The sequence below is a fragment of the Rattus norvegicus genome, chromosome 18, assembly GCF_036323735.1.
Source record: "Rattus norvegicus strain BN/NHsdMcwi chromosome 18, GRCr8, whole genome shotgun sequence".
Classification (NCBI taxonomy): Eukaryota; Metazoa; Chordata; class Mammalia; order Rodentia; family Muridae; genus Rattus; species Rattus norvegicus.
The window spans coordinates 23,735,065-23,757,937 of record NC_086036.1 but is presented as its reverse complement, the minus strand read 5'-3'; the positions used below and the strand labels follow the sequence as shown (position 1 = coordinate 23,757,937).

General features: G+C 39.3%; 1 protein-coding gene and 1 non-coding gene across 9 annotated transcripts in view; one reads left to right on the top strand and one right to left on the bottom strand.

Annotated features, from left to right (window-relative positions):
* Wdr33 (WD repeat domain 33) overlaps positions 1–22,873 on the bottom strand; it is a 106,278-nt gene that overhangs the window by 55,048 nt on the left and 28,357 nt on the right. For 5 of the 8 annotated variants that reach the window (XM_063277379.1, XM_063277380.1, XM_063277381.1 and 2 more), the window contains exons 3-7: positions 22,152–22,220; positions 21,388–21,492; positions 17,469–17,564; positions 17,141–17,292; positions 15,390–15,487 (exon numbers count right to left, since the gene is read on the bottom strand). In XM_063277379.1, the coding sequence (XP_063133449.1) occupies positions 15,390–15,487; positions 17,141–17,292; positions 17,469–17,564; positions 21,388–21,492; positions 22,152–22,220 (520 nt within the window). Of the gene's footprint in view, positions 1–482; positions 10,393–15,389; positions 15,488–17,140; positions 17,293–17,468; positions 17,565–21,387; positions 21,493–22,151; positions 22,221–22,873 lie in introns of those variants that run through there. The other 3 variants (XM_063277384.1, XM_063277383.1, XM_063277385.1) reach the window with 3 other exon arrangements.
* On the top strand, positions 4,758–4,892 carry LOC120098364 (small nucleolar RNA SNORA21). Its single transcript, XR_005496552.1, has one exon. It is a non-coding gene; the product is annotated as a small nucleolar RNA SNORA21 (small nucleolar RNA).

Genomic DNA, 22,873 nt, shown 5'->3' with positions numbered 1-22,873 from the left:
ACTGAGTAGGAGCAAACTTGCTCTCAGCTATAGAAAAGATGGAAACCAGTGTCTTCATCTGACTTCTCAAACAGGACGTAGCTACAGAACCTGAGCTGTCCTCAACCTCACAAGTACTGAGATCACAAGAATACACAGACATACACAAACTGAACTGTGGGCATAGCTCAATGGTACATTTACCTATGACAAATGCACAAGGCCCTGGGTTGTCTCTCCAGCACTGTAAAACGAAAACCAAAACCCAACTTTGATCAACCTTTCTGTGTGAAAAAAATCTTGTTATGAATGTTTTAATACCGCCTGCCATGGTGACTCACGACTGAAGCCACAGTACAAGAAAACCAAGAACAGGAGTTCAAGGCTGGCCTGAACTGTTTTACAAATTTCAGGATGGCCGACACTCAAGTTTTAAAATTGTTGAGTTTGTTCCATATACATAAAATTTCATCTTACTATGCTTCTATATTCTAAACTACTTCTTTTGGTTTTTGGGTTCTGAAGAACAATAAAGATTTCAGTATCATAAATAAATACTTTTTCTATAGGAAAATCTTAAACCAATGATCAAAGTTTTATTATTTTTCTTCTGAGGGGTGGAGATGGGGGGATAACTTGGCTGATTCATCAGCCTAACTCTCAACAGAGCTCTACCTGCCTCTGCCTCTGAGTGCTGAGATCAGAGGTGTGCCACCATGCCCCATTTTACCGTCACTGTTAAAGAGACAGACATCTTGCTTGTTTCGTTATGCTGTAAGGGACACTGACGAGGTGTGCTGATTGAGCCTTACCAATAAATCTAACTTTAAAAGTCACTCAAGAGCAAAGCTGGGAAGATGACACAGTAGTTTTCATCACACAAGATTGAAGACCTGAGTTTACCTCAGAACACATGTAAAAAAACACATTAAAAAAGAAAGAAAGTTGGGGCGAGGGGGTTGTGGAGCTCAGGCATGGCTGCTCTTTCTGAGGACCCAAGTTTAATTCCCAAGAATCATGCGGCAGCTCAGACCTGCCTGTAACTCCAAGTTCATACCCTCTTTTGATCTCAAGAACCGGGTACGCATATGGCACACAAAAATATATGCAGGGAAAACATCCATACACGTTTCCTTTCAGTATACTTTTTAAAAGCATTCTTCTTTTTTTAAAATATGAGTACACTGTCACTGTCTTCAGACACACCAGAAGAAGGCATCAGATCCCATTACAGATGGTTGTGAGCCACCATGTGGTTGCTGGGAATTGAACTCAGGACCTCTGGAAGAGCAGTCAGTGCTCTTAACTGCTGAGCCATCTCTCCAGCCCCTTTAAAGCATTCTTGTAAGCTGAGTTGGGGAAGTTTGTTGGCAGGCCAGTCTAGCCTAATTACAGTCCCTGGGCCTCATAGAGACACCCTGTCTCAATAATCCCAAAATGCAGATGTCTCCTCAGAAGCAATACGCAGTGTTAAATTCTGGCCTCTATACACACACAGGACTATGTCTATATCCCCATACTTACACCCACACATGCTCACATAAGGAATTCAGTGTGAAAGAGAGTGTCCTCAGCTGGCTGTGGCGGTGCACGCCTTTAACCTCAATGTTCAGGAGGCAGGGTCATGACCTCCCCAAATTCGAGGTCAGCCCGTTACATACAGAGAAAGCTCCATGACAGCCAGAAGGACATAGACACTCCATCTCAAACCCCAAAGACAAAAAGAAAACACACAAAGAGAATATCCTTGGTTTATCATAAAAAAATATGGAGACCTATTGATCTTGGAGCTTACTAAAGACAAAAGGCTGTTCCAGAACCTTCCATATTTTAAAGTATCAGATTTCTATAAACACTCAAAATATATTTAAAAGTTACTACTTTTATAATCACAAAAATTACCTAATATAGAGATCATCTCTATCCAATCATACGAGTACGTAGTGCATTAAAACCTCTGGTTGTCACTTGCACTGCTTGTATTTGTGAATCCTGGACTCCATCTAACAGGGTAAAACCAAATCAAGACAGAAATACTTTCTTTGCCTTTAGTTAACTTGAGAGCTAACAGGGAATGAATGTGACAATTAGTATACTTGTTGGTGTAACAGTTCACACACCTTCCAATCCCTTAAAAGCCTAATACTATTCATTGTTTCCTGTTAAGCTGGATCATAAACAACTGACTCTAGCCAACTGTAAACAACTCATCAAGTCCTATCACCCCATTTTAAATAATAAACTCAGTAAACTCTGCTTTCCTGCTTTCCTGCTATCAAGAGACTAAAGGAGGAAGCTAGAGATGGATCAACTGCCGCTCTTCCGAGGAACTACACGGTCCAGCACTTGAGAGAACAAACCTACTCCATCTTGGGACCAGACTACAAATTAAAAGAAAAAAAAAAGCCTGAGAACTTGACCTGCAGCAGAACCCAAGCTGTACCCACATACCATACAGCTTGTCCCTGGCCCATACACCAGGGTTACTTACTCCCTAGCTACCTCCTAGCGACAATGAATCAAATATAATTCTGATGTTTCAGATGCACTTTCAGACCATTTGTGACTGTTCACGGTCTTGCTTCAGAGCACCACCAGCCAGTTTACAATAATCAATGATCCCTTAAAACTGGAGTTATAAATAGTTGTGAAACACTGTATTGGTGCTAGGAACTGAGCCTAGGTCCTCTCCAAGAGCAGCAAGTGCTCTTAACCACTGAGCCATGTCTCTCCAGCCCCCACTAAACTCTTTCTTTATAACCAGGTGAAAAACAGCATATGTAGGCTAATATGGCACCAAATACCTTCCAGTTGCTGCTTTATTAAAAAAAAAAAAAAAAAAAAAAAAACTTCAGCATTGATGTAGCTTGTTACACCTGAAGTGTAAGCATATTCCACTGCCAATAAATCCTGACTTCCCTAAAGCGGCCTGTATAAAAATACACCAAGGGTGGGGTGGGCAGCGGGGAGGGAGAAGCAATTCCTTTTCCCTAGAAACTGATTTCAAGTTCTTATCCAAGCCTTAAAGCTATTTACAGATCTTCTTTTGGCCAATCACAATGAACATCTCTAACAAACGTGGGAATTCTGAGGCACAATAAAGTAACAATGTAAACAATGCAAGTCCAAACATCTTTATCCCCAAATGACTGGTCTTTCCTATATATTTGTCCTCAGTCAGGTCTACCCTATGTATAGAATATTGATATTCAACCACAGAACTCTCTACTTCTGATCTGACAGCATTAAATCCAGAGCAAGCCTCCACTTCCCAATGCCCTCCGAGGTTCCCCTTGGAGCATATCCTGGGATCCGGCTGTAGCCAGCAACAGTTTATGTGCTAAGTCCCAAGTTCAACTCCCAGTATGGCCAAAGTGAAAATTCACAATAAACTTTTTCAATCACATCCTCTTACTGAAACACTCAAGATCCTGTGACCTGTATATTCTGCTACAACAAGTAAACAACAAACTAGAGCCCCTTGAGATGACCCAGAGGATAAAGGTACTCGTTCCCAAGCCTGACGAGCTGAACTCATTTCCCAGACCACAGACAGGAGAGATCAGACTCCTAAGGATTGTCTTTCAGTGTGCCACGTCATGCAAGTACACACACACACACAACAATAGTGCAATGCTTTATTAAACCTAATTGTTTAACTCTATGTTCCCAGTGCCGTGGACTGAAGGGTTTTTAAAATCTGTGAAGACTAATGGTAGAATGAAATTAATCTACATATCTACACTTACAAAGTAACTCTAACTCAGATGAGGGCTGGGAGATGGTCACTAGCCAGCTGCTGAAGCTGGATCAGTAAACTCCAGGTTCAAGGACAAACCCTGTCTCAAAATATAAGATGAGTGACCGAGGAAGTCACCTGCTGTTGACCTCTAGTACCATATACAGATGCATGTACAAAGCTGCATAGGCACAAGAACAAGTCAATGGAGACACAAATAAATATTAAAATAAATAAAATTTTAATATCTCAAATGAATAATATATATTTTTCTGATTCACAGAGAAGGGAATTCTGGAAGACTCTGATATATTTTCATGTCAATATAATATACTACCAAGCCTGACTTTTCCACTGAATCTAGTTCTCTGTAAATCTCTGAATTTAAGTTTTAAAATGTAGACTTATCATGTGCAAATTTTAGCACATGCTAAATTAAAAAGTATTTCTAAAACGAAACCACCACTATGCTATGTGGGGGACTCTCACTAGTTCAGCCCTCAAAAATGATGACATACTTCACCTTTTATAATGACCATTTTCTTCACATACTTACTCGTTAAGGGCTTAACCATTCTTCCTTCAATTCTGGTCTTTCAATTACCTACAATTTCAACAAAGTTGAATTTCCAGTTCCAGCTTCCTAAATCAAAAGTCTATCACTGTATTTTTCATTGCAGAAGAATACAGTGTAGCTTGGGATTGGGGAGGTATATATGCATGTGCAAACCAGAGATCAACAATGGGTGTGTTCCTCAGCCATTGTCCACCTGATTTTCTGAGACAAGCTCGCTCACTGAAGTGGGAGCTCACCAATAAAGCAAGGCTGGCCAGCCACCGAGTCTCTGCTTCCTCAGCTCCGCAGGACTGGAGATAGTAACCAATGCAAAGTCTTGTACATGAGTACTGGAGACCTAAACCTGAGTTCTCGTGCTTATGTTCCAAACACTTTAACAAGCCACCTCCCCAATGTCTTTATTGTTTAAAAAAAAAAAAAGAGCTAAATATAAAGAAAAAAATTGTATTTAAAAAAATTCACCCCCTTTTAAAAGCACTCAGTGTGCCTTTTGCTGATGACCCACTGAGCTGTCAGGAAGGGGCAGAGTGGAAACAGCACTTCTGGTGACGAGGCAACATGATGTGTTGTTTAACTTCAGTCGGTGTTGTGACAAGATAATTAAAATAAATAAATAAATAAACGAACAAACAAATAAATAAAAAATTAAAAATTCTATGAAATACACTACTTTAGGGTAAGCGATTTAATGATTTGCCTGCTGAAAGTCAATAAGCCGAATCATTCAGGAGATTACTGGTATTTGTACCTCCTAGAAAAATTAAAATAATCATAATTATAAAGCTAAGCATAAACTCAAAACCCAGTCTGGCAGGATATTTGAAAAATATGTAAATGTGACAGTCTACATCAATTTCTGGATTACGTGAAATGATTTGATCAGCAGGAAAAACAGTATGGAAAATTATTAATATCAAACTTGCAAGTACTTAGTAATTGGGACCTACGAAAGGCACTAACCTGGGCGCTGTGATGAGAACCGTTTATATAACACTAACATTGTGCTACATATTACAGGTAATGTAGAGATAATTGAAAGAACAAAGATAGGTTAGAGTACAGCACACCTGACAGCATGCTCAACATACACGAAGCCCCGACTTAATCCTTAGCTTCATAAATAAATAAATGAAAGGGCATAAGAGGTACGTGTAGGCCTGAGCATTTGCAATTCTAGTATCTGCAGAGATTCTGGAACCCATTATGAAAGGATAGACATACACTTCTATCCTAAAATCAAGGAGGCTGTGAACTTAGCTCTGTAAATCGCCTAACAGTAGCTATCACTGAACACTATACACTCAAAAACTAGTTTGACAGTTTTCATGAATTCATTAACTCATAGTAACTCAGAAAGGCTATTACTTATTAGTCCCCATTTTCCATCAGAAGAACTTGCCCCAGTGTCCCATGCTGCTAAGGTCTAAAACTGTGACTAACATCTGGGATTAAGAATGTGTGGTTACAACTATATATAGTACTTTTTTTTTTTTTTGGTATTGTCACTTTGCTTTGTTGGGGTAGGGATGTTATTTTAAGATGAATGTTTCCTGTAACTGTGGTTTAGTTTCTGCCAAACTGACACAAACTTAAGAGTCACCTAGAGGAGGGAAACTCAACTGAAGACCTGCAAAAAAAAACCTTGGCCCCTAGGCCTGTCTGTGAAGCATTTTCTTGATTGACTGACATGGGAGGGCCCACTGTAGTAAAGCAGTGCTAGAGAGCCAAGCACACAATGGACAGCAAGCCCATTCGTAAGCAGCTTTCTCTGCAGTTCTGCTTCAGTCTTGCCTGCAGGTTCATGTTCTATCTTCCTTTGATGAAGGAATAAACCCTATCTTCCCCCACTTGCCTTTTGGTCACTGTTTTATTATAGAAACAGAAAATCTAGGATACTACCTCCTTTAGTAGGTCTTAAACTCCTGAAATCAAAATATGTTGCCTAGACCTCCAGACAGTCATGGCTATGTCAACAAGTCAGCACGCTTTGTTTGGTATACTAACTTGCCTCAGACGTAATTGAGTAGCAGGAAACCAGCGGGTGAAGTTAATCACAAATGTATTTTCAAAGAAATATTGAGGTAAGGCAGTTAAAGACATTAAGACAACACTAAACAACTAAAGACGAGATAAAAGAAACCATAAATAGGGCTGGAGAGATGGCTCAGCGGTTGAGAGCACTGGCTGCTCTTCCAGAGGTCCTGAGTTCAATTCCCAGCAACCACATGGTGGCTCACAACCGTCTGTAATGAGATCTGGTGCCCTCTTCTGGTGTGTCTGAAGACAGCCAAAGTGTTCTCATATAAATAAAATAGATAAAATCCTTAAAAAAGAAAAAAGAAGAAGAAGAAGAACGAGACCACAAATAGGTTAGAAGAGGAAATAAAAGTGTATTTCAAAGTTAGGAGCTTGGTGTACTTAGATAGCAAAGAATCTTAGATGAAAGAAATCTCTGGATATCTGGAAATTCCATCTACTCATAGAGGCGGTTGGGTGGTTTAAGTGTAAATATATAAAAACAAGTACAATCTGTATGTGTTTGTGTATACACATGCAGGGAACAATTTAATAGTGCAAATCAGGCACAGTGGCACAAGCCTGTAACCCCAAGCACCTACCTGAGAGAGAAGACCCTGAGTCTAAGACTAGGTTGTCTACAGGACAAGGCTTGGACTCAAAACACTGAGTGAGATGGTTTAGTGGGCAAGACTGCTTGCTACAAGAGCATGAGAGGATCCCCAGCACCCACGTCAAAGGCCAGGTGTGGCCATGATCCCCAGCACTCCAAGGGTGAAGAGAACAGAATGGTTTGAGCTTGCCGGCCAGCCAGCAGAGCCATAAATCCTCCAACTCTAGGCTCACTGAGAGACCTTTATCAGGGGACTAAAGCGAAGCTAGAGAAGAATTCCCAGCGTTGGCTCGTCTAGATACAAATGCATAAGCTTGGGCATCAGCATACACAACATGTGCATATATACACTCCATCCTTAGGACTGAGCCTTGAACAGGCAACACTACATCCTCACCATTATTCTTACACTAGATAGAAAAGCAACTGTTTAAATATTAGGAAAGACAACCACCCATCAAAAAGAATTTCTGACAGTAAGAAATGTTGCACAATTCCAACAGAGACATCCAATAGTTTGAACAATAGCCCATTCTGTATTCGACATAAAGTCTACGGTAAAATTAAAATGTGATGTTCTATATTTCCCATCCTTAATATTTAGAGAACCATACAATGTAAACACAAAATTATCTAAATACCTCTAAAAGAGGGGCTGAGCAAATGGCTCCATTGATTAGATATTTACTGAACATAAGAACCAGAGTTTGTCCCTATCACCCACATGATTGGTGAGGGAAGAAAATGAGCCCTCGTGATCTCAATGCTGTGGATGTGAATACAGTAGGATCCTGGCGCTTGCTAGGTAGCCAGTCTAGAAAACCAACTCCAGGTTTAGACTCAACTCAAGATCATTTTAGTAAACACAGTGAAGACAGTCAGGCTATGTGGCTAGACTCTCAAAAGTAAATGTGGAAAAGAAAAAAGATGGTGATAAACATCTTTAGTTTCACTGTAAAGAACACAAAACCCAAGGAGTTCATCCTCATCATAGCTCACAGCCATCTGTGACTCCAGTTCCAGGGTATCCAACACCTTCTTCAGGACTCCAGGGAACGAGGCACATGTGGTGTACATTAATGCAGCCAATACACTCATATCCCCCTTTTTAAAAGACCTACTGCTTATAGTTTCAAAGTGTTCCTCAGTCATCTTATATTCTATGCCACTGGCTTTCAATGGAACCAGTACTGCCCTTACCTAATCGTTTTGTGTGCACGTGGAGTAGGACAATGTTCTCTGTACCTGCAAGCCACAGGTCAACATTCAGGTATTTTCTCTGTCCACCTTTTTTCCTGAGACAAAATCACTCACTGAACCTGGAACATACTGTTTCAGCCACACTGGCTAACCAGAAAGTCCCAAGACTGACCTGTCTATTTCTCCCCAGTATTGTCACACCCAGAGAGGCCTGAACGCTGGTCCTCATGAGACACGGCAAGCACTGTACAAATCAATCTCCCAGTTCTAGCCCCTCCCTCTACCCAGTCTGTTTAATATGCATGCTGCTGTCATTTTTTAAAGTGTCTGTGGCAGTCATTGCTACAGTTCACTTTACATGAGTACAGATTAATAATTGTAATAAAAAGCAGTCATTAGGCCTGACAAAAATTAAACTACTGTTCAAGTCTTCCTTAGCACAACAAATGACTTTGCTTAGCATTGTAAAATGCTTCTGTTGGAAATATATTAAGCTTCCTGACAATTTCTAAAATCTAGCTTCATACCACTTGGTCCTACAAATTCTTGTTGGCTTCCATCATTATTTTCTAATTGTTTCAATATGGAGAAATACTTAAAATTTCCACTTTTAAAATTAAATTATTCAGCGAGACATAATGGTACAAGCCTTTAATTCTAGCACTGGAGAAGTAGAGGCAGAAGATTTCTGAGTTTGAGGCCAATTTGATCTACAGAGAGATCCAGGATAACCAGAGCTACACAGTGTGAGATCCAAAAACAAAAACAAGCAAGCAAACAAACAACAAAAACCCAAAAAATAAAAAGGAAAAAATGAAATTAAGTTACTATTTATTTTTCTGTGTATTCACCTGCAGGTGTTTCTATGTAACACATATGAGCCTAGTACCCAGAGGCCAGAAGAAGGCATTAGATGCTCTGGAAATAAAGTGACTGATGCTGTGAAACACGTAAATGCTTGGAATGAAACCTGGGTCCGCTGACAGAGGAGCAAGTGATCTTAACCAGTGAGTAAGTAATCTCCCCAGGCCTGAACATTTTAACTTTTAATATTTCAAATCTGGATAGAGGGCGTCTCCAAAATTTTTAATAAACAGACAAAGGGATAAGTTCTCTAAGTGATACCAATAGAAAGTACTAACAATCAAGTTCTAGAGAGACAGGTTAGCAAGTAAGTACCTGCTGCTCTTCAGAGGATCCGAGTTCAATTCACAGCACATGTGTTGGGCAGCTCATCACCACCCACACCTCAAGTTACACTGAGTTTCAAACATGGCACCCACTTGCGTGTGTGTGTGTGTGTGTGTGTGTGTGTGTGTGTGTGTGTGAGAGAGAGAGAGAGAGAGAGAGAGAGAGAGAGAGAAAGAGAGAGAGAGAGAGAGAGAGAGAGAGAGAGAGATATTTAAAAAGAAATCATTAAGATGTTTTAATATATCCAAAGGGGAAAAATAAGTTAGTTGGGCTTGACAAAAACCTCAAGAGAGTTAACAGTGCACCTGGCTTAATCAGGCTATTTTTTAAAGCCATGTGTAAAGAGACCTAGAAACCACTATTTCTTCCTCTCTGTAGACTTCTTGGGCCTGGAGAGATGACAGATGTTAGGAGCACTTGATCTTCCATTTCCTCGGCCAAGTTCTCAGGCTTTCCCTATCACACATAGGAGCTCACAGCCATCTGCAACTCTGATTTCAGAGAATCCAATACCCTTTTCTTACTAATACAGGCAATAGGCACCCAGTTGTACAGACATACAGACAGGAAAAGCACACATGAATTTTTTCACATTTTTAGATATTGCAAAAACAGATTTGGTTTTTGTTTTGTTTTTTCGGAGCTGGGGACCGAACCCAGGGCCTTGTGCTTGTTAGGCAAGCGCTCTACCACTGAGCTAAATCCCCAACCCCGCAAAAACAGGTTTTTAAAGCATCAGTCACAACCGAGTATGACTGGAATTTACGGCTAGAACACTAGCCTAACACATCCAAGGGCCTGGGTTCACTTCCTAGCACTAAATGAAGTTTTTGTAAGATGAATACAAAGAGGGAAAAACTAAACATTGAATAAAACAGAATTGTTTGCTTTGTCCTCTAGACTAAAAAAGATGATTTTTATAGCACCGTATTTATTAAGTACAAGACACAGTCAGGCAATGGTGTTAAATGCCTTTCATCCCAGCTGTTGGAAAAGGCTGGTGGATCTGTGAGTTCAAGGCCAGCCTGGTCTATAGAGCGATTTCCAGGACAGCCAGGGCTACAAAGAGAATCCTGTCTTAAAAAAACAAAAACAAAAAGATGACATAAAGGTTGACTACTTAAATCAATAATATTAACTAACTGCTATAAAAAATTGAGCTCATGGGTTGACTTGATAGCACATGCCTTTAATTCTAGTCCACAGGAGACAGAGGCCACCCTTGTCTACATAGCAAGCTCCTGAACAGGGCTACATAGTGAGACACTGACTTAAAAAATAAGATTAGGATCCCAGCAGGCAGATCTCTTTGAGACCTACATATTAAAGCCTATCTTTAAAGGGAGCAAACAGGGTCCTTACAGGCAAAACTATGTGCAAGAATGGCTCCTGGCTTTAGTTCTCATGCTGGGACAATCACACCCATGAATGCAAAGTAATCTACCATTGTGCTACATTCTCAGTCCCTGAATTTGAGTTAGTCTGATGTCTTAGTTACTTCTCTATCACTGTGATATGAGACCATGATGACTGCAACGTCGCAAAGTGCTTTCTGGGGACTTGCAGTTTAGAAGATAAGTCAGTCCATAACCATTATGACAGGAAACACGGCAGCAGACAAGCAGACATGATACTCAAACATTAGCTGAGAGCCTATATCTTGATTCACAAGCACAAGGCAGAGAGAGAACTGTAGTCAGCAAAGCTAAAAGGACTGAGTTATCTAAATTACTTGTCGTCAGACACAGGATTTTTGCCCTGCTGGGTCCAGTCTTGCTCAGTGTGTATTTCCTGACCATGTTCCTATTCCTCCTTCTATGTCACTGTACACTGAGAGTGTATAATCTGCCTTTTCATTTTACTCAAAGTGAGAAAAGCCTGTCTTCAGTCTAAGAGACTTTGGACTTTTAAACAATAAGACTATTTTTTGTTTTTGAGACAGGAGTGAGGGAGAGAGAGGGTGAGAGAGGGAGGGAGGGAGGGAAGGGGAGAGAGGGGGGAGGAAGGGAGGGGGAGAGCTCGAGCGAATGGGCATGCTCTGGCTCTCCTGTAACTCACTACGTAGACAGGATAGCCTTGATTTCATGAGATGAGCCTGCCTTACCTCTCAAATGCTGGGATTAAAGACATGTGCCACTCACTATTTTTGAACTAAATGCATTTTTCATTAGGATATGGCCACAAGGCAGGGAACAGAATGTGGTGATCTGAATGTGATCAAACATACGCTCATGTTTGACTACTAGGTCCACCATTTTGGAACTGCTTGGAAAGGATAAGCAGGCACAGCTGCATTAGAGAGGTGAATCCCTAGGAGTAGGCCTTGATGCTTCAGGAGACTTAACTCGATTCTCACTGGATTCCTCACCTAGTATCTGACTCAAATGTAAGCTCTTCCAGTGCCATGGCTGCCTGCTGCTGCCATGCTTCCCCTAAAGATGCTCATGCCATCATCAGAGGGCTCTAACCCTCTGAAACTGTAAACCCCCCCAAAGCTGCCTTCTTCAAGTTTTCTTCTCACAGCAATAGCAAAGTCACCAAGACACTGATACAGACTATATTATAAAGATAACAGTGTTTGTGGGGTTTTGTGGGGTTTTTTGTCAAATAGTGAGATAATTTTGTAGAATGCTATGAAAAATGTTTTAGCTACATAACAAGTAAATTATTCAAAATGAAGATCACATTTTCCCCTAAACACTCAGACTGTAAACACGTATTTTACACAATTTAAAAACCTGCTATCAGGGGTTGGGGATTTGGCTCAGTGGTAGAGTGCTTGCTTAGCAAGCGCAAGGCCCTGGGTTCGGTCCCCAGCTCCAGAAAGAAAGGGAAAAAAAAAAAAAAAAAGAAAGAAAAGAAAAAGAAAAACCTGCTATCAAACTTAAAAAAAAAAAAACCTTTGTTGTGGCGGCTTTATTTTAGTAAAAATCACAGCTGAAAGCAATCAATAACTATACATGAAAACTCATCAGAAGTAGGAATGCTGCTCTTTTCCTAAGCTGAGTGAATGGGTAGGCTCACTTTCCCTCCTTAAGTGTCAGTAAAGAGAGAACCAGCACCTAAGAGGGTGAGGTAGGAAGAACACCATGAGGTACACAGTGAACTCAAGATCAGACTGGACTATATAGTAAGACCCTGTCTAAAAGCAAAGCAAAATGACATTTACTAAAAAAAGGTTTGGTTTTGATTTACTTTTAGATACAGAGTTGCAGGTAGCCAGCCCATTCCCTCCCCTTGCTGGTCTCAAAAGCTTCTTAGCAAAGAATGAGCCTGAAGTTGTGACTCTTCTACCTCTGCCTCTCCAGAGCAGGTACTACCTAACTTATGGGATACTGGGGAATAAACCAGGGACTCGGTGCATACTAAGCCAGCACATACTAACCTCTTGAACCTATTGCAGCTTCCTTTCTGTACATTTATGTAACCGAGCAACTACCTTATAACTCACTGGCATTTTCAACAGTTCACTGTGATTTAATGTTTTAGTGGTTCAGGATGTGGTACATAAAAAGGAAACTGTAACCTATATACACAGTTTTAAGAACAAATATTAAAACAAATCGGAGTTCCCTCTGATCACATTGTCACTTCTCCCCTATCAAATCTTTGCTTTAGAACTCTAGCACCACAGCCCATGACATTTCACGATCTAAAAGGTTAGGGATGCAGCTTGGTGGATGGTGCTTGCCCAGCATGTGCCTGGGGCTACAGCAATAAAATAAGCTCAAGACGCACAGCCTGCCTTGGACCCCAGCCTTACTTCTACTGTGTGTGCTTATACAAGCATGAGCTTGGCAGGACTCTGTAACTTTGCAATGAGCATCAGTTCTTATCCCAAAAGGCTGCTGAGAAGGTGAAATGAAGTGCTTACACCGTTCCTCGTCAGTGTGCCAGCCATTACTGGGAAAACCAAGAAGGTAAAACAAGAACTCAGGTACGGTGACCTTCTGGAGTAGTTTTTTCCTTTTTTTAATAAGTCAGTAAAATGCTTCTCATTAGACTTTATCTTCGTGTTCTTACTGATGACATATTTTCATCTGGACTCTCTTCCCTCCTCTATGCCAACTATTTTCTAACAAGTATTAACTGCTCTCTACTTTTAAGATGATAAGTTTGTGAAAATGTTGCCTAAGCAAGTTGCTTAAGCACCTTTTTACCAGAGAAAAAGAACAAATGTGTCTAAACTCCAGTAATGAGGGACATTTTAAGATGTTCCCAATTCTGTGCTATACTCAGTTTCATAGCCTTATGAATCAATCACCCAAACCCTTTGCACAGCAAACCTCCCAATTATTGTATGTCCATTTTAAAGATTAACTATGTTTCTCTGTGTAACTTTTTACATAAAGGCAATCTCAGAAGTGACACTAAAAAGAGCAACTGAAAATTTTGCACTGAAAGGTTTGCTATTGTGGTTTCTGCAGAAAAATACTGTGTGCATAAACCTGAAACACTTGGAGGAAAAAAACGATTGTTATTTTTCAATATTTAATTTGCTGTCAGACAGAACAGGTTAGAGGCTTTGGGTTGGTTCTGAGTGTTTCGTGTAGCCCAGGCTGTCCTCCACATTAAGCGCTGAGATTCTAGGCATGTGTTTGGTTTGTTGTTTGTTTGTTCCACGTCCCAAATGGAAGAACAAGCTCTAGAGAAGCAGATTACTAACACGGGGGAAATGTTCTAAAAATTAATCCTGGTATTGGAAAGGGGAATCATGAGGTAACAAATACTTTATCACTAAAAATCAGAGTAAAAGTCTGGTTTTTATGGACGATGGAGAAAGGGTTAAGTATATGATAAAGTCTCAAGCTATGTGATCATCACCTCCCCTCAACTACTGTTTTCTTGACTTTCCAAATATTTAACCTCCGAGAGTGAGTGCCTGACACATACCATAGGAGAAAGTATGCCTGCTTGCTGGCCAGATGGGCTGACTATGAGGACTATTGCCCTCAATACAGGACAGCTTACATTTTAGAAGATGGAACATCCATCCTGTCCCAATCTGACTTAGGGATCCAATGTTCTCTATGATCCTTCCTTCTAATTTCTGTTGAACAATTTTAAATTCTCCTGGAGATGACTAGAATCTGACCTCCAACCACCAAGTACAAAGAAATACTCTTAGTTTCACAGAACTTAGAAAAATGATTAATAGAAAATGATGGCTGAAATCTAAAGTATCAGATTATGTGGAACTTGCTCTCAAAACTGTTTATGTTGCTCATTAATTTAACACTGGCCTCATATAATCAGAGGTGCCATAAAGTGGTAAAAATGTCTTTACAAGGCATATGTAAGAACGTAAATCCTATAAGTACATGGGCACCCAGCATATTTTTTGTATATTTGAAAAACCCATATAAAGCTTAAAATGGGCAGTTCTCATGAAGAGAAAAAAATACTTATTTAATTAGTAGATGATATTAATATGCTTCTGTCTGTATGGCCTTTTTAACATTATGCATTTTAATCTAAATTCACCTAGACTCAAGTCATATAAAGGGTGCTGACACTCCATTACACAAGTACAATTATCTACCAAGTCCAAGTAAGAAGCCAGTTGCAATGAAGGACAACTATATTCTCAGAATTGGAAATCTGAGACAAGGACCATAACTTCTAGGCCAGCAAAGGCTATATAGCAAGTTCCAGGCCAGCTTAAGCCCCACAATGAGAACCATTCTCAAAAGGGGGTGAATAAATATTAAGCAGTATAGCCATCAGTGCCTCTATTTTGTCTGTTGATTTGTTACCTGTACAAAGGCCGCCATGACTATGTGAACTGTCTATTTGAAATGTCAAGGTTAGGAAAGAGTGTTCCTTAAAGGAAGATAAGAGATGAGGAAGACAAAGAGCTTATATTTAATTTACAGCTCAAAGAATTCAATGATAGTATTAGTGAAAACTTACGAAATGAGTGCAGCTAGATCAGAGCTGTGCTTTCTTGACAGAGATGGTGAATGTAAAAAATACTTTAATGGAGATGCAAGCCAATATTGTGTAGTGTGATGATTTAACCACAAATGCCTTCCCTATTTAAATATTTCAATCAGTACTGTTAGCACACATACCTCGGAGAATTCTTTCCTCATGGCAACGAAGAAAATCCCAGATTCTAACAGTGCCGTCATCAGAGCATGTAGCAAATTTATTATCCGTGGGTGAGAAACTGTTACGTGAAGACACACAGCAGGGGAAAGAAGTCAGCATTTAACAGATCATCCATGCTTCTCAGACAGGGAAAAATAAAAACACTGTGCTGCATTATAAACAGGAGAAGGAAGTATCCAGTGAAGAGGCCTTTAAAGAGAATGTAGTCAGCTAACATATGCATCCCATCCACAGGCTTCAATTTTTTTTTTTCATTTTCCATCAATATTCAGACACCTACTCAGTACATTACTAGTCTTAATGTTACCTGTGCTCCTTTTGGTATATTTCCTATATCAACAAAACATGGGGAGGTGCCTTAACAGTAAACAATGTTTTCTATTCTTAACAATATTCCTTCATATAGTCATTTAAGCCACACAGGAATACTGCTCAAAACAAGAGCATCAGTTTCTGCCTCAGACACTTAAACTTTAAAAACAATAGGTTGAAACACTTTAAAGCAGGCCAGTAAAGACTGAGTGCTCAACATCTTTATATACAATGTTCTCATTTATTCCAAACGTTTGTGACAACCTCGTGCCTTCTTCCAGGTGTAAAGCAATCCCATGAATGTTGCACCTTTGGTGAAAACTTTTAAAATATATACAGACTCCTGCTTAAAGTCAATGACTCTACTACACCAGAGGGAGCCAGCTTTCTTCCTGGCTGTGAAAAAAGATCAAGATTCTCAATGAACTGTATGAACTCCCTTGAACTTTTTTGAATGACTAACATTGAAAAAAAAAATTATGAGCACGACCCTGAGGCCAAGTCTAGAATGCAGAAACATGTATATGCAGCAAGTTCTGTGGATTCTGAAAGTAGGAACAAGTGACTGCCAAAAGTGTATCTAAAGTGAACCTCTTCCCACACGCAGATGGCACAACCTTAGAAGAACGCTGCTTAGCTTTATTCTGAGGCGGCAGCGATCCTTCAGGCTTGTTTGTGAGACTCTTCCCCCCAGGTTTACTACACGTTTCTCACTGTTACGGAAAAGCATACAACTCACTGGAAAGGTTTTAACTCCACTCATACATTTGCATAAGTCATGTTATCAACAGTGAATCAGAAGAAAAGTCCTAGAGTCTTCTTTGACAAAGGTCTGCTTACAGCTGCAAAGCATGAAGAACCCATTCATTAATCCGTTAATGTTTGCCACGTCCAGAGAGTTATCTGTGAGGTTTTTAGTCCTATACTTTCTTTTTGAAGTCGTGGCAGAACCAAGCCAACCAGGTCTTCACTTAAGCCTTTTTTCCTTGAATTTTGTGTGGATTCTGAAGGTGATTTCTGCAGGCTTTAGATTTTATTCAGTTGTATAATTAAAGACTGAATTCTTTATTTGGAATATTCTTGTCTTACACAGTAGATAATAAAAAGGAATAACGTATACACATTATTAGCCATAAATGAAAAGAGAAAACCAGTGCAAAATGTGGCAGACAATACATCTCTAACATATTGCAAAGGCTGATACCAGGACAAAACTACTTCAGAAAGGTGCCAGCAAAATGGTGAATGTGTGAAAACAAAGAGAAATACTGTGTTCATAAGGTGCAGAAAGTTTCCCAGAATCTGAGAGAGCCCATGCATCTCTGCACCCAGAATACACTTAGAGAGTAATCTAACCATGACAATAGGGACTACAGAAAATGGTATATTGTGTATAAACCTGGCCTCTCTAATCGCCTCCTTATGTGCCTGGAACATCTTGACGTTGTTCATGTTGGATTGCCAATATTTCACATATCCTCCATGATCTGCTGTCAACATCCACATGTCATTATGTGACCAAGTCATGGCCCTCACAGGGCTATCATGAGCCTGTGAAAACAGAAAACTTTTTTAAGTTTTGCTTTAAGAGAACACATGACAGAGCTAATAGGAACCTATACTAACTCAGAGCGATAAACCGTCCAATTATTAAGTTTTACATTGCCAATGAAACTGACTGTGCTCTCAAGTTCTTAGATCAGCTAGCAGCTGATGGTTACTGTTACCTGCAATATGGTTTCAAAGTTGAAAGTCAGCCCGTTCCACAAGGTGAACTCCCCACTAGAAGCTCCAGTGACCAACCGTCTTCCTTCCGGGGTCCACTGGAGGAGAAAAAAGAAGATAGGTCACACATAAGCACAAGTCTTGCAATCTCACTAATTTAAGAAGTATTTCAAAGGCTTATTTGCCTGTTTTTACATGTGTGTGCGCGTTTGTGTGTGTGTGTGTGTGTGTGTGTGTGTGTGTGTGTGTGTGTGTGTGTGTAAAACATAGTGTGCAGTGCCTATGGAGGTGAGAAGGTATCACATCCTCTTGAGCTGCAGTTACAGGCAGTTGTGAACTGCACGATATAGGTGCTAGGAACTGAAGTCAAATTCTCTGGAAGAGCAGCAGGTGTTCTTAATTGCTGAGTATCTCTCTAGTCCCCAAAGTCTATTTTCATAAAATATTAAACAATCAACATGAATATTATAGTTAATACCTTTGTAAATATATTGTCAAAAAAGAATTTGCATCATACAGAGCAATGAAAGCACTAGCTCTGATTCATTAGCTAAATTTAAATAATATATATTTACATACATATACAGAGAGAGAGAATATACCTATGTACTTAAAAAGCAAGTTAAATCATAATGCGTAAAGATTTCACTTCGTTCTAGGCTACATAGTAGTAAACCAAAATAAATAAATAGAAAAGTTGAAGTGACTGAATAAAAAATGAGCTGCTATTTGCCAAATATATAGAGAAGACTAGTATGGTGGTGTATACATATAATTAGAGAGAGAGAGAGAGAGAGAGAGAGAGAGACAGACCCTGTCTCAAAAAGAACCAAATGAATGAACGAATGAATACAGTAGGTGAGTAAATAGACAGACAGACAGACAGACAGACAGCCATGTTGCGCAAGCTCTTAATCCCAAACACTTGTGCAGCAAAAGCAGGAAGATCTTTCTGAGTTCAGGGCCAACATGGTCTACAAAGCAAGTTCAAGCCACATAGGACAATATAATGAGAACATGTCTTAAAAATATCCCCATTCCACAAGCAAAACAAGCAAAAGAAAACAACTACATGTTGAGAACATTAAAAATATCAAACATTTCCTACAACCAAATATTTTTTAAAAATTATAAGAGGGACTAGAAAACACAAGGCCCTTAAGTTTGATCCCACACAACAAACACATGTGCCTGAATGTGCATAATTCATTTTTCCTTTTGTTCAGCTTCACTCATTTTCCATAAAGGATATAAATACATAAAACGTCAAAACAACTATAATACCCTAAATAAAAACATAGTTCAAAAATAGGTGTCCATAAAGAAAATTCATCAAGTTAAGGTAACTTGGAAAATGACACAAGTACCTGTGAGGGTTGACTCTCACTGCTTTATCAGCAAGTCATAATTTTGATTGCTCTGAATAAAGTACTATCTTATCAGACTTTGTTTGCTATGATCCCAAACCTGTCAATTTTTCAATCAGTTAAAGTGTAAATACAGAACTCACAAGCTTTATTTCTTTGTAAGTTTCAGTAGACTGTGTTTCTAATATACACAAATTTTTCCCAAGATCTTATACTCTATCTCTACAGGAAAATCCTTATCCACCACACAGAGAAGATGAGGGAGGTCTAGGGCAACCTGCCTATAATACAAAGTGAGATCAACACTACCTGAAGGAAATTTATTATAGGTTTTTTTTTTCTTAAGAAGTTGGAGGGGGCCCCTAAAAATGTAATTCAGAGCAAATAAATTCAAGGCCCTAGCTTCTATCCCTAGTAATAAGGGGGTGGGGTTGGGGAATAAAGATACAGAATACTCAGGCTTCATTTCAAAAGGTCTTCTGTATTATAGAAGGACATTAAAGGGCTGGTCACTAACAGAGCAGTTCAAAGTGCTTGCTGCTCTTCCAGAAGACCAGTCTGGTTCTTAACACCTCAGATAGATCACAGCCACCTGTTGGTCTCCAGCTCCAGAGAATCCGGGCAACCTGAATGCAACCCTAAAGGTAAAAGAAGAGACACACCTCCATAGGCAATCCTGACATCCACCTACACATCATGATAAATCATAAAGGACAGCCTCACACCCACAAATACAATCACAACTAAGTTTGGGAGGGAAAAAAACCAAAAAATAAAAAAAACAAGGGGGCTGGAGAGATGGCTCAATGGTTAAGAGAATATACTGATCTTACAAAAGTCCTGAGTTCAACTACCAGAATCCATATAAGGCACCTCAAAGCCTGTAATTTCAGCTCCAGAGGACTGGTCACCCTCTTCTGGCCTCCAAAGGCATCTGCACTAGCATACACAGAGACATGCATGTATACACATGTACATATTATGTACATGTGTATAAATTATGTATACACCTAATTTAAAATGAAGTCTCACAGTTGGAGATTGCTCTACAGTTAAGAGCACTTACTGTTCCTGTAAAAAGTCTAAATCTGATTCCTAGCGTTAACATGGTAGCTTAAAACCACCAGTAACTCCAGATTAACAGAAGCAATACCCTCCACAAACATGGCATGTCCACAGTGCATTTACATTCACAGAAATAAAAATAAATATTTTCGCTCTTCTTTTTGGAAAGAGGGTTTTGCCCTGGTTGGCCTGCAATTCACTATGTAGACCAGGCTGGCCTCCAACTGGCCTTAAACTCAAAAATCCACCTTCCTCTGACTACTAAATGCTGGGATTTGAGGTGTGTGTTGACATTGCCAGGGTCCTACTTACTTTTCAAGATTTTTAAAAAAGATTTATTTATTTGTATTTATATGAGTACACTGCAGCTGTCTTCAGACACACACTCAAAGAGTACATTGGATCCCATTACAGATGGTTCTGAGCCACCATGTGGTTGCTGGGTATCGGATTCAGAACCTATGGAAGAGCGGTCAGTGCTGTTAATCATTGAACCATCTCTCCAGCCCTACTTTTCAAGATTTAAAAAAACAAACAAACAAAAAAAAAAAACAAGTGGCCAGGCACTGGTGGTTTTTGCCTTTAATCCCAGCACCCAGAAGGTAGAGGTATATGCTGAATCCTTGAGTTCAAGGCCAGCCTGGTCTACAGAGTGAGTTCCAGGACAGCGAAAGGCTACCCAAAGAAAGGAAAGGAAATAAAATGATTACACTATCATCAACAGGAAAATAAACCGAGTATCTGGTCAGTATGGAAAAGAACAGGTAAAATCTCTAAAATATTGAACAATGTGAATATGTTCCTGGTTACAAATTCCAAAGAAAGAAACTACTGGGCACCTCCACAGAGCTTCTGAGTAGCTGTATCAGTTTTCTGAGCTCCTGAATCATCATTTCCTAGAAACACCTAACAGCTTTTCACTCACCTTGGGGTGCTGCTTTCAGCAGCAGTAAAGGCATCTCTATTCCAGAGTGATACTGAGACCTACTGCAGTATGAACTTACAGATTCCAGAATTCCATGGAAACTACAACATGTTAAAAACCATTCAGAGCACATTATCCTAACAGTAGTTGACCAAATGGATAAAAGAATGGGTCCCGGGGTTGGGGATTTAGCTCAGTGGTAGAGCACTTGCCTAACAAGCGCAAGGCCCTGGGTTCAGACCCCAGCTCCAAAAAAAAAGAAAAGAAAAAAAAAAAAAAAAGAAAGAAAAGAATGGGTCCAAAGGAAACTTATTAGTAGTAAACCAACTATTATCTTGGATATACATTTAATATAATGTTTAATTTTTATTTCATTAAAAAAAATTTTTTTTAGTCAGGGTCTCTCTATGGTTGTCCTAGAATTGTATAGACCAGGCTGGCCTTCAACTCATGGAGATCCTCCTGCTTCTGAGATTAAAGGCCTATGCCACCTTGTCCAGCCTTGTTATATATTTGTAAATATAAGTATTAATTTTTCAAATAAATATCTAATGGAATACTTACCCTCACAACAAACACTGGGCATTTTACTTTGTTTGTTGATGTCCTAACAAATTTCGTTGTTACTGCATTCATAGGATTATTCAACATTCCTATAGGTGGGACCAGCTTTAAAAAAAAAAAAAAAGAACATTGGGTAAACACACAGGAAAGAAACAAGGTTTACCAATACATGGCAAGATAACTATTTCAACAGCTAAAGAAAACTTCAGGGTAATTCCCCAAGTCATTCGGAGATTAAAAGTGTTCTACATTAATTAAAAGAGAATTTAGATAAAAGTTAAACATCTATTAGCATTAATCTGGAACTTACTTTCAGTGTCTAAGACCATATTTCTTAAATTGCTTCTCAAAGACAATATAGCAAAGTATGTTTACAAAAATCCAAACTTAAAATTAAACGTTCTAGGGATTGGGGATTTAGTTCAGTGGTAGAGCGCTTGCCTAGCAAGCGCAAGGCCCTGGGTTCGGTCCCCAGCTCCGAAAAAAAAAAAAAAATTAAACGTTCTATTAAAAGACTTTGATTTGTTTAATATTTGAATATTGCTTTCTATCCCCAAAGTTTATTCATCATTAAATATAAAGGAATACTGAAGTTGAGACAAAGTTAAATCAAAGTAAATACAGACATACTCCATTACCCTTCTGGAAATGTTATTTATAAAAATATAAGCGGCAACCTTGAATCAGAATTCCTATTCTTTGAAATTTACATCAACCAAACAAGGAGGTTGTTAGTAAGCTAGTATGACACAACTTATACTTACATCATTATAATAACCTGCATCCGGCTGAATTGCCCGCATATCTCTCTGATCTCTTTGCCATATCCTATTCTGTTAAAAACAAATTAACTAATGAGTATATGGTCTTGTGATAATCATGTAAAATTTAATTATTAATGAGATCTAAGTGTATTTTAAATTTATGTGTACAAATATTTGCTTTCACCCATATGCATGTAGGTATCAAGCAACACATGCATGCCTGGTACCTGCAAAGATTAAAAGAGCATCAGATACAATAAAACTAGAATTACAGATGGTTATGGGCCACCATGTACATACTGAGAACCAAACCCTGGTCCTTTAGAAGAGCAGCCTGTGTTCCTAAACACTGAATCACCTCCCCAGCCCCCGACTGTAATGTGTATTTAAAAAGGAGAAAATAGGATTTGCGCCTGTCAGATTTTTCCTTTTCTTTCTTTTTGAGACAGGATCTCACTGTATAGCCCTTGCTAGCCCACAGCTCCTTACATAGGTCATGGCAGCTTGGAAGCAACTTACTTTTGCTGCCTGTGAACTAGGATTAAAGGAGTATCCAACATTGTCAGGCTATTCTGTTTCCTTTTTTTGTTTGTTTCTTTGTTCCTTTTTTCTTTTGCTTTTTTTTTTTTTTTTTTTTTTTTTTTTGAGACAGTTTCTCTATGTAGCCCTAGCTGTCCTAGAACTCACTCTACAGACCAGGCTGGCCTCAAAACTCCAAGATC